The sequence below is a fragment of the Miscanthus floridulus genome, chromosome 1 (genome assembly GCF_019320115.1).
Source record: "Miscanthus floridulus cultivar M001 chromosome 1, ASM1932011v1, whole genome shotgun sequence".
Taxonomy (NCBI): Eukaryota; Viridiplantae; Streptophyta; class Magnoliopsida; order Poales; family Poaceae; genus Miscanthus; species Miscanthus floridulus.
The window spans coordinates 196587363-196599231 of record NC_089580.1 but is presented as its reverse complement, the minus strand read 5'-3'; the positions used below and the strand labels follow the sequence as shown (position 1 = coordinate 196599231).

Below are 11869 nucleotides of genomic sequence, written 5' to 3'. Positions count from 1 at the left end.
AAGGCTGGAATCAGCGGACCCTTTTGATTTCGCGGATGTTCTCCAGGTCCTCCGGTCTCGCGTCCGCCGGCTCGGCGGAAGTCGCGACCCCCGTCCTCAGCAGCCGCGTCAGAGGAAGCCGGTGGCCCTGGGTCTTCCTCGGGAGCGACTGTGGTTTCAGAGGCGCTAGACTCCTCCAGTCCTCCTGGTCGAGGGAAGCAGCTGCGCCCCTGCGGCGGCGCCGGTGGAGCGGCCAGACATTGGGGCCAGACGGGCAGAGTTCATCGTGGTGACGGTGACTGTGGGGGAAGAGACAAATGAGATGGCTGGGAACTGCCCCGGCCGCCAGGAGCGATGGAGACGAGACGCGGTGGCGAGACGGCGAGAGAAGGGGAATGAGCGGTGGCGTGAGCAGCGCCATCGGGCTCCGGCCAGCGGCGGGTTGCTTGTCCTATCTCTTCGGGCCGCAGCATCCGTAGACATGCATGCATGCACTTGCTTTAAAATTTATTAATTTCTATATCTCGGCGTCAAGATCTACGACGTCGAGCTCGACGTCAAGATTCACGACGCTAAATTCGTACCACGTCCGCGTTACGCAAGCAGTCACGTCAACGATACGTCAAAAATGACCCTGGACCTCGACGCCAAAGCAATTGACGCCGAGACAAATAAGCTCGGCGCCGAGGTCAAGGGACGTATTTGTAAAAATCTTTTGAAAAAAGAGCTGAAAAACAAAAAAATTCGGTAGCGTGCACACGAGTCTCGTTTCACCTCTCGCGTGCCCGGCCTGAGGGGTTGCCGCCAGTTACTAGTGGCGTAGTATAAACCTGCACCGGCAGCGGGCCGGCTAGCCAGGCACCACGCCACCAGAGCAGCAGCTTCTTCGTGACGTGCTCTCCAGCTCTGAGCGGAGGGAGAGGCACGATGAACGGAGGAGAAGGAGGAGCGGGAGGGAGCGGCGGAGCAGGTGGGGCAGCAGCCGGCGGTGGCGGAGAGGGCGCGGCCGGGGTCGGGGCCGGGACACTACCGCGGGTGCTAACGTGGAGGGAGCGCGAGAACAACCGGCGCCGGGAGCGGCGGCGGCGGGCGATCGCGTCCAAGATCTTCACCGGCCTGCGCGCCCACGGCAACTACGCCCTCCGCAGGCACTGCGACAACAACGAGGTGCTCAAGGCGCTCTGCGAGGAGGCCGGCTGGACCGTGGAGCCCGACGGCACCACCTACCGCAAGGTACTGATCCGCTTCGTCCGTCCCCTGCCTCTGTTTGCTAGTTCCGAGCACGGTTGCCGCCGGCTGCCTTGCCGTCTCGGAGAGAGGACCGTGGAATCCATTCATGGCTTCGTCGTTTTGGTTTGGTGCTGGGCGAAATCTCGATGATTCAAGCGGTTTGTCACTGAATTTTGCCGTGGATTTCTTGCTAGCTCGTCCTGCACTGCTTAGCTTTGCAGAGCTGCGTCGCGTCGCGTCCTACCGGCAGTTGCAAGCCGGCTATCTTTTCCGTTTCGTTTTATTCGTATATACGTAGCGAGAATCCAAAGCTTGTTTTCCCGAACGTCAGTCCCTCGTTAAATCTATCCAGCTGTTCCAATGCCTTTCTGGCTCCCTTCTCTTGTAGTGTTGTAGTCTTGTGTACGTGGCTGTGTGACATGGCAAAGCAGAGCATCACGTCGGCCACAGTCCACAGGCCGCCACAGCTTCTGATGAAAGCTACCATGTCCCGTTACGCGGTATACGTAGACCACAGTTGCTGTAGATTCTTGTCGTTTGCCTTCGTCGCTTTTTTGGGAGGTTTCATGCCTGTTCCGACGCTGCTGCTTCAGTTGCTAGTTGGAGCGTGAACGTTTGATGGCTGATGCTATGCCATTTTTTCCCCTGAAAAAAAAGTGGAAGAAATTGGTCATGACTACTAAAGCTCCTCACTTTGTTTTCCTTTTATTTACAACTTCTTTGTCTTTGTCAAAACGGAAGCAACCGTGATGTCCTGCAAGCTTTCTAAATCTCCTCACTTTGTGTCCTTTTACAACTTGTTTTTGTCTTGATTTTGGGTTGGCATTTTTGTTTTTTGTTCTGCCGATTTGTGATTGTGAAGCTGTTCGTTTTGTGTTGCAGGGATGCAAGCCTCCTGGTAGCAGTGATCCGTATATGGCTGGCTTTATCCCCGGGTGTTCTCCAGTGAGCCCCGGCACGTCCTGCCCGGTGAGCCCCGGCATGGTGTCCTGCCCGGTGAGCCCGCGAGCTTACAACAGCCTGAGCTCCCCGTTGTCGCCGACCCACTTCGGCGGCAGGGGCAGCAGCTTCTTCTACGGCGGCCCCAGCAGCAGCCGCGGCACTGGCATTGGCGGAGGCCTCCTCCCGTGGCTCAACAACCTGTCCCACTCCGACGACGCCTCGTACGCCGACGGCTACTCCTTCAGCGCGCCGGTCACGCCGCAGAACGGCTCCCCGCCGCGTCGCAAGATGGCGCGCTGGGCGCCGGACAACGCTCCCGCCGCCGCCGCCGGCGGCTCCAACGTGCAGTCGCCGTGGGCCGCCAGCCCTGGCCGCAGCCGCTACGCCTCCCTGCCAGTAACCATGCCGCATACCCCTGTCCGCGGCGAGGCCGTGGCGGCCGACCCGGTGAGCCTGCTCACGGGGCTGCAGATATCCGCCGCCGCGGCCAACAAGTCCCCGGCGTACAGCATGTTCGACTTCGACGCCGGGAGCTACTCGTCAAGGTCGGCGGGACAGAGCAGCAGCGCGCCGTGGGCGGCGGCGGCAGCTCGTGGCGCTGGCGACGGTGACGCACAGATGGTTCCGCACGGGTTCTCCTTCGGCTGGAACGGCGGGGCGTTCAACGCGTGGGAGGGGGAGAAGGCGACCGGAGCGTTCAACGCGTGGGAGGGGGAGAAGGCGAGCGGGGCCTTCAGCGCGTGGGAGGGGGAGAAGGTGAGCGAGATCGACGAGGGGGACCTGGAGCTCACCCTGGGGAACTCGAGGGCCGGCGCCGGCGCTGACCGCGCTTGAGCTCACCGACACCGATCCAGCTGCTGCAATGCAACAAGACGATGCGTGCATGAGATGGTGGGAAGGCATCTTTATAGGGAGTGACCGTAGTTTGACTTCGGGCAGCCTGGAGCCCAACCTTAACCTAATCTCATCATGAGTTATCCTTTTTTTCCCTAACAAAGTATCTTTTATTTTCAAGAAATGAAAAAGAAAACAGACATGGCAAGGGAGAGGGACGTGTTCTTGTAATCATGGATTAATTGTCAGGCTGTTGGACTAAAGCTAATGGGAAAGTACCAGTTATAAGCAAATGTGTTCTGTTTGTGTGTGCTTTCTTTAGTTAACCATCGTCTATTCAGTTTCCATGGTTTCTGAGCAGCTCTGCAGCTTGTGCCTACCACTATCTTCTTGATGTCCATTACTTGTCACTCACTACTGGACTCCCATGACTAGAAACCCTCGGCAAAGGCTTTGCCGAGGGCTGCCCTCGGCAAAGACCCCTCGGGAAATTTTTAGACGGCGAAGGGGTCTTTGCCGAGGGCCCTTTATCGGGCACTCGGCAAAGCCTTTGCCGAGGGCCAGGACGGCCCTCGGCGAAGAAAAGAAGCCGTCACGCGCCGACGCCGTTGGCGGTTTCTTTGCCGAGGGCCGACCCTCGGCAAAGAATTTTTTTTTAAAAAAAACCTTTGCCGAGGGCCTCCTCCCTGGCCCTCGGCAAAGAAATTTTCAGGATTTTTCCCAAAAAAAATTGTTTACTGAGGGCCGGCCCTCGGTAAAGAAATAGTTTTTTTTTGAATTTTTTTTAAAAACCTTTGCCGAGGGCCTGCTCCCTGGCCCTCGGTAAAGAAATTTTCAGGATTTTTCCAAAAAAATCTTTGCCGAGGGCTATTGCTAGGGCCCTCGGCAAAGGACCCTTCTTTGCCGAGGGCCTTGATCATTGCCCTCGGCAAAGAGACAGAAATTGAATTTTTTTTTTGTTTTTTGCATTCCATCGACACAAGCATTTCATATATATATCACACAGAACCAATTTTCTCACAATATATCACAACCATAATTGTGAACCACAAATCACAATATATTACAACGACAAGTCACATGTTCATCATCATTCACATGTTTATTACGACAAGTTAATGAAATCCAAGCACAAGTCACAACCATAAATCACAAATTACGCTAAAGTCCAACCACATCACCTAGCACGAGTCCTCATCAAGCTAGCCTATGAGACGATGGTGAAGGAAAAGCAGGATCACCCGGTGACGCACTAGTGGGTTGATTGAAACCCGCGGACGGAAACTGCACAAAGGAGCAGAGATTGCATGTGTGAGTAATCCGGGAAAACAGTTTTGAAACTTAGAGATTGCATCTAGTAATCTAAGAATACAAAAAGATTAGACTCAATTGAAAATTTCGGCAGCACCTCCCCTGCACGGGGAGGTTTCCAAAACCTACAAGAAACTACGGCACGAACGCCGACATCCACAACGGCACGAACGCCGACATCCACAACGGCACGAAGGCCGACATACATGCAAAGCACAAGCGAAAAGTGAACTTTCATACTTACAGGAGTAGCTGCAGGAGTAGGAGGTGGAGGAGCTGAAAACTGCACAGGTACACCCGATGCTTGCCCAAGACTTTGCATGATCACCATCATCTCCGCCATCTGCTTCTGCGCGGCCTCGAACGCGATCTTCTGGGCCTACAGCTGTGCGGTCAGCTCCGCGTTCTGCTCTTGACTTTGCCTTCTTGTTTCTTGCAGCTCGGCCTGTAATATTTCACTCCAATGTATCAGTAATGCAAATCTAATTTAGGTGTGTAAATATTTACGTACGACAAGTAAAACATGAATTACCTAGAGTGCTTGGACCTGCTGCAGTGCTGGAGAAGGCCGTGGACGTATGGGCTGGCTGGAGCTCGTGCTCCGTGCTCGGATAGCGTCAAGGGAGGGAACAGTGATGGAGTCGATGGCGCCGTCTGCAATCCACAGCCGCCCATGCTTCTTGCCTCCTCCGAGCCTCATGATCGCCTCTGCATCAATGGGCTCAGTGCGCATATTGTAATCTTCCCCATAGATCTCCCTTACCGTTGACGTGTACTCTTGGACTTTAGTGTACACGTTCGGGTCGGAGTACGCCTGGGGCGAGGCAGCCGGGTCGAAGGAGACAGAGGACGACGCCCTGCCCATGTGGGACATAGCCCACGTAGAGAACTCCGAGACCTCCTTGCCCGGGTGCACAACCTTCTGCGAGAAAGACGGGAGATGGTGAGAAATCAAGCAGAATTGAGAGTCAAAATAAATGAAAGAAATGACTTACGTATACTTGTTTGTATCCGGGGAGGCTATGGCTGCCTTGATGGTGAGTTAGACCTTGCCTCATCAGACGATGTTCCCGCTGCCTCTCGTGCATGTCAACAAAGTCCTGTGATAACCACTTGTCCACGATCATGGCCCAGCACTTGGGATATGATCGGCACCACCAGGGAATCACCTACAAGTCATCGAGTATTTGACATATAAGAAGATGAAATTGAACCTACTTAATATCAAAACAAATGATTATGAATGTTATTCGCCTACCTCAAGGTACTGGTCCTGGGTCAGCGTAATCCGTCTTGCCTGAGGCTTGGGGAGGGACTGCCTAAGTACCGACCTGTAGTAGTCTATGTGGGCCTGGACGCGCCCATGGTGGTGCATCTCGGTGACGTACTTCCTACAAGCTGCGGCAGCCGCCCGATCCGCCTGGGCCTCAAGTCCTTCTTTGGCCTTGAAATATTTCTGCATACAAAATCGATGTATCCATTCATTATTTTAATAAAAGATTTAACCAATGAATGTGATGTATTAAGCAATGTCAATGAATGTGATGTATTAAGCAATGTTGTGTGAGAGAGACTTACCCAAAACTCTGCCAATACTCGCTCCTGCTTGTTGCGGTAAGTGTCATCCGTGACCAGCGCGTACCTGTCCTAGTTGGAGGCCGGCTCCCGCACCATCGGCTCTTCGGACAGTTGCACAATGCCGGGGTACCATTTCCTGCACAAAACACCAAGGATGCTCGCGGGGGTGCGTGCTGGAGTACCCGACAAAACCAACCAGGCCCTGCACAAGTGATTAAGAAAATTTATTAGTTTCTCTTAAGATTTCCAACATATCTTATGAAGTAGTTGTGATAACATCCATAGTTACTTACCTCTTTGCCATAGGCCGAATCACTGGGTGGTTGTGAGGAAGCAGAACCGGAGGGAGGCTCGCGGGACCTCGCTCGTAGAGAGTCCGGGTAGCGGTACCCTCTCCCTTGCCCTCGAGCGCCTCGCCTCCCTTGCCCTCGAGCGCCTCGTCTCCCTCGCCCGTCTGCTGACCCCTCTCATCCTCCGACGAGGACGAGGCCGTGGCCGTCATGTGCTCCTCCTCCAGCACCTCGTCACGTGTCGAGGGAGGAGACCGCTGCCTCCTGTGGCGGCTGCCCCTGGTCCTCCTCTCGTCACCTCCTACGGACGCTGCCCCGGACGACGACCCCTCACCTTGAAGGAGAGGGCGGTCTCTCCCGTAAACCGAGGGCGTGTCACGGTGTGGACGTCTGCTCGCCATCTTTGTCCAATCACCTGTAATCACAAAGAATGAACAAGACTAATTAGTATATATATTAGAAATAGATTCAAAATATATAAACAAAACACAAATTAAAAAACCATAGTATTACATGTATTAGGAATAATCTTCATGATTGGGATCATAGGTCTCATCATCACTGTCAAAATTGTCCAAATGGGCAACACTATCCGAAGGTTCTATGTTGTCATCGTCGTCATTGCCTAGAAGTAATCACTCAAGCATTGCTATGTCCTTGGCATTTACCACCACATCTCCATCGACCTCGTCATCAACCGTTTCGTTGTCTACTTCCATTTCGATTGCTTCGGGTAAGACTATCTCAAATGTGCCTAGTAGTCCATCTTCTTGATAGAACTGTCCATCATATGTGTTTGCGTTGAAGTTGTAATCATCATCGTTTGGGGCAGGTAGTTTACCATATGGAGATTACCTTTTGTTTGAACCAAGAAATGAAATCAGGCCTCCCCGCTCCCGCACCCCGTGAAACAAGGGTGTCTTGTTCATGCGAGGTAGGATCCCTTGATTGATGCCAGAATTCACGAATAAATTCCCTGTCCGAACGAGAATCAATGGGGTTGGATGCAGAATAGTGACGGCATATTGAAATAAGTTCGTTGAGAACTTACTTGATGAACGGCTGCACCTCGGTAAGGTTATTCAACACATATAGCATGATATTGCGCCACTCTTCATTTCCCAATAGCTTTGGGGTTGATCCACTTGCGCTGCCGAGTTGGCCTTGGAAAAGGCTCAGGGTCGATTCATTTTCGACAGTATTGTAACGAGGGGGTGAATTATGATTGCTAGGAAGGTTCGGCTTGTAGTATAGCATTGTGAAGTTTGCCACCTCCTCCCGAAGGCATGCCTCTACAATGGAAGCCTCAATTCTGGCTTTATTTGTACATTTTTTGCGAAGAGTCTTTAGACATCTCTCGATTGGATAGCACCAATGGGCCTGCACGGCCCCCCCAAACGTGCCTCGAATGGGAGGTGCACAATCAGATGTTGCATTGGCAAGAAGAAGCCGGGTGGAAAGATCTTCTCCAGCTTACAGAGCAACACAGGTGCCGCTTTTTCCAAGTCCTAAGCGATGGTCCAAGATATCTCCTTGGCACAAAGCTGGCGGAAGAAAAAGCTCAACTCTGCCAGCACTTGCCAGACATGCTCAGGGACATAGCCTCGGACCATCGCCGGAAGAAGCCGCTTAATCCATATGTGGTAGTCATGACTCTTCATCCCATTGACTCACAGAGTGCCTAAGTTCACTCCCCTGCTAAGATTCGCTGCATATCCATCTGGAAACATTAACATCTGGATCTATTTTAGTACCTCCCTCCTTTGATCGATTTGCAAGACAAAATTAACCTTAGGCCTTTTCTAGTTCTTATTTCGGCCACTAGGAGGCTGCATCGCTTGATTCGGTCTATCGCACAACGTCGCTAGGTCCACTCTAGCCTTAACGTTGTCCTTAGACTTGTCAGTGTCCATGAGAGTTCCCCAAAGTGCCTCGGCGATATTCTTTTCAGTGTGCATTACATCAATGTTATGTGGCAGAAGAAGGTCATCGAAATAGGGGAGCCTCGTCAAGCCGGATTTATGAGTCCACATATGTTCCTCACCGTATCCCACAAAACCAACTTCTTCATTGGGCACGAGAGCATCTATCTAAACACGAACCTCGGCACCAGTCCTCAAGTGCGATTTAGGGTCTGTCACTTTGACACCTTTCATAAAGCTCTTGATGTCTTCTCTAAATTCATGGTCTAGAGGGAGGAACTGACAATGTTGGTCGAACGACGAATACTTGCCACCCTTCTTCAACCAAATGAACCTCACGGCTTCCTTGCATACTAGGCATGGGAACTTCCCATGAACACACCAGGCGGCGAATAACCCATACGCCAGGAAGTCATGCAGGGAGTAGTGGTACCAAACGTGCATTTTGAAGCTTGTCTTTGTAGCTCGATCGTATGTCCATACCCCCTTCTCCCAAGCGTAGATCAATTCATCAATCACAGGCTCCATGAACACACCCATATTACTCCCCAGGTGTCCAGGAATTATCAACGACAAGAATACGTTATGCCGTTGAAAGGAGATGCCGAGAGGGAGATTGAGGGGGATAACAAAAACGGGCCAGCATGTGTATGGGGCAGCCATCATTCCATAAGGATTGAACCCATCTGTTGCCAATGCGACACGTACATTACGGGCCTCAGCTGCTTTGTCACGATGTTTGTCATTGAAATACGTCCATGCTTCAGCATCAGACGGATGTACCATCTTTCTAGGATTGTACCGTTTGCCATCTTTGTGCCATGTCATCTGTTTCGCGGATTCCTCAGTCATGAATAGCCGTTGGATCCTCGGTAGGAAAGAAAGGTGTCGTAGCACTCTCGCGGGGATCGGAAGCTGCTTCTTCTGACCATCACCAGAGTCTACCTCCAGGTACCTGGAGGATTTACACTTCGGACAGTAATTTGCATCCTTGTGTTCTTTCCTAAATAGGACGCACCCCTTCGGACAAACATGTATCTTGTCATACGGCGTCTTAAGCATACGAAGGAGTTTCTCTACCTCGTACAAGTTCGTCGGCAAAGTGTGCTTCTCCGGTAGCATGGTGCCAAACACGGCCAACATCTTATCGAAGCCTTCTCGACTCAGGTTTAACTCGGCCTTCAACCCCATTACGCGTCCAATCGCATCCAGCTGAGAAATCATTATACGCTCATGAAGGGGTTTCTGTGCCGAGTCTAATATTTTGTAGAAGTCCTTTGCGGATTCCTCCATCTCCTCCTTCTCACGTCGTTCAGCGAAGTGAGCTTGGTGGGCGTCATCTAGCATGTCTGCTACCCCCGCATCATCATCAAAAGCCTCGAGGCGTGGTCTCACCACCTCCGCTCTTATACGATCTGCTTCACCATGGTAGATCCACTACTGGTAGCCAGGCATATAACCATTGAACACAAGATGTCTACCTATGGTCTTCTCGTCTACTTTTCTCCTGTTGTCACATTTGCTGCAGGGACACCAAACTAGAGAATGTCCTCCTACTCCTGGGTCAAATGCATGTTTCAAGAAACCATCTATCTCCTTCACCCATTCATAGTCGTAGTCACTCCCGCTTCTCCATCCCGTGTACATCCACTAACGGTCCTCCATCCTTTAACATTTACAGCATAGAGTATTGTGACCATCAATTGCATCTACGCGGTGTCCCTACTGTCTAATAGGTGAGGATAGGTCCTAATCCCACCCATGGATGCGTAGATAAGGTCCATTTCCATGCTTCGCTCCTCTCCAAGATAGAATTTCGGCAGCACCTCCCCGCTGTTCTCCCGATACACGTCCTGCAAGGGAGAGTGTGTATCCGGAGAACAACAGGGAGGTGTTGCCGAAACTCCTTCTCGGACCGGAGCAGACCATGGAAACTAACCCATCTACGCATCCACGGGCTGTCCAAAAAACATGGACAATCCGAAATAGATACGGTCGCAGATACGCAAAGATCCGCATACCTACGACCGTATCTCTTTCGGACGGGAGACACCTAACTGGGTTACGCGCGGGCTACGACAGACATGCGAAAAAGAGGTTATTTATACCTAGGGTGTCAGTGAAGTAAGGCTAGCGGGGCAGTGGCGAATCGACGTAGTGGCGATGCGACGTAGTGCAGGCAGAACTGCGATGTCGACGAAGACGATTGGGGTCCTCCGGGTCCCCTCCGACGTACTCTTCTCCTGCATAAAAAGACAATAGGTTATTGTTTGTTCAAAATTTCGGCAGCACCTCCCCTGCACGGGGAGGTTTCCAAAACCTACAAAAAAATGACACGATGGCCGACATTCACAACGGCACGAAGGTCGACAACCACAACGGCACGAAGGCCCTCATATCAACTTACGGCACGAAGGCCCACACAACCACATACGGCACGAAGGCCGACAACGAGAGTTTTACCTAGGGTTGCGGTGGAGTCGGGCGTCGCGGTGCGGGGGTCACTTTCTTCTCCGGCGAGGTCGAGCAGCGTCGGATGCCTGAAACCCAGACATCTCCACATCCGACGTTGCAACTCGCTCGAAACCTTCTCAATTTTTTACCACAGCCTACACATGCGATAACATGACATCTCGCCAAGTTTTGTGATTTTCGGACTTCGTATGGATTTTATATAATTTTAAAACACTTTTCCAGCAAGTCGGTCGTCATGTTACACGAAGAAGATGCGCGAAATTTGATGCGAGTTCGTGGATAGGGACTCAACATGCACCAATTAACATGAATAACATTTTTCGAAACACTATATTGCAATATTCCATGCACCTGCAGTTCAAATTTGACATATTTGAAAAAATCAAAGAATCGAAATAAATTAAGGAAATATACAAAAAAATTCAAAATTAGCCTAAATTTTAAAATTGAGTTCAAAACAATATATTGTAGCACCACAAAAAAACTGGGCTAAAAAAACCAAAAAAAAATTACCGAGGGCTCTTTGCCGAGGGCCTGGCCCGTGGCCCTCGGCAAAGAATTTTTTAAAAAAATAAAAAATCTTTGCCGAGGGCCTATCCTGGCCCTCGGCAAAGGGCTTCTTTGCCGAGGGCATCGCCTCGGGCCCTCGGCAAAGACGATTTATAAAAAAAAAATTGGCCGAAAAACTGGTTCAAAAAAAATCTTTGCCGAGGGCCTGGTCTAGGGCCCTCGGCAAAGTCTTTTAAAAAAAATTGCCGAAAAACTGGTTTCACAGAAAAAAAAACCTTTGCCGAGGGCCTAACGGGTGGCCCTCGGCAAAGCTTGACGGGAATGGCCGCCGTGACCCAACGGGCCAAATTTGCCGAGGGCATCTTTGCCGAGGGCCGCGGCCCTCGGCAAAGATTTGATTTGCCGTGGGCGTGTCTTTGCCGAGAACCGTACCCTCGGCAAAGGCCTCTTTGCCGAGGGCCGTTCTTTACCGAGGGCTCCTGTGGCTGGCCCTCGGCAAAGAGTGTCTTTGTCGAGTGCCCGAGATTTAACCCTCGGCAAAGCCTCAGGCCCTCGGCAAAGCACACGTTTCCAGTAGTGACTCATGAGACTCATTCCATGGTAGTATAGCACGGTGGTCGGGATGACAAGCTATCGTACTGTTACAGTATGCAGGATCGGGAAGAGAGGGAAACGGAAGGGAGCAAGAGGGAACAGCGGGGATTGGACGAGGAATGCTGTTCTTAGTTTGGTTGCTTTGACGAGATATATCCTTTCCTCACTACTCTTCCCTTAGGGCTCTTTTGAAAAGAGGGGGAG

At 51.6% G+C, this 11869-nt stretch overlaps 2 protein-coding genes across 2 annotated transcripts; one reads left to right on the top strand and one right to left on the bottom strand.

Annotated features, from left to right (window-relative positions):
- Positions 1-10: 10 nt before the first annotated feature.
- LOC136469680 (protein CHLOROPLAST ENHANCING STRESS TOLERANCE, chloroplastic-like) lies at positions 11-400 on the bottom strand. The gene has a single exon (XM_066467777.1). The coding sequence runs from the start codon at positions 398-400 to the stop codon at positions 11-13; it is 390 nt and encodes a 129-aa protein (XP_066323874.1).
- Positions 401-906: 506 nt separating this feature from the next.
- Positions 907-2985, top strand: LOC136508220 (protein BZR1 homolog 4-like). The gene is made up of 2 exons (XM_066502868.1): positions 907-1212; positions 2092-2985. The coding sequence occupies exons 1-2, from the start codon at positions 907-909 to the stop codon at positions 2983-2985; spliced, it is 1200 nt and encodes a 399-aa protein (XP_066358965.1).
- Positions 2986-11869: the final 8884 nt, after the last annotated feature.

Excerpts from the sequence above, each read along its gene's own strand:
- LOC136508220 (XM_066502868.1), top strand. The coding sequence starts at position 907 with ATGAACGGAGGAGAAGGAGGAGCGGGAGGGAGCGGCGGAGCAGGTGGG. Across the intron at positions 1,213-2,091 it reads ACGGCACCACCTACCGCAAG|GGATGCAAGCCTCCTGGTAG; the intron begins GTACTGATCCGC and ends TTTGTGTTGCAG.
- LOC136469680 (XM_066467777.1), bottom strand. The coding sequence starts at position 400 with ATGGCGCTGCTCACGCCACCGCTCATTCCCCTTCTCTCGCCGTCTCGC.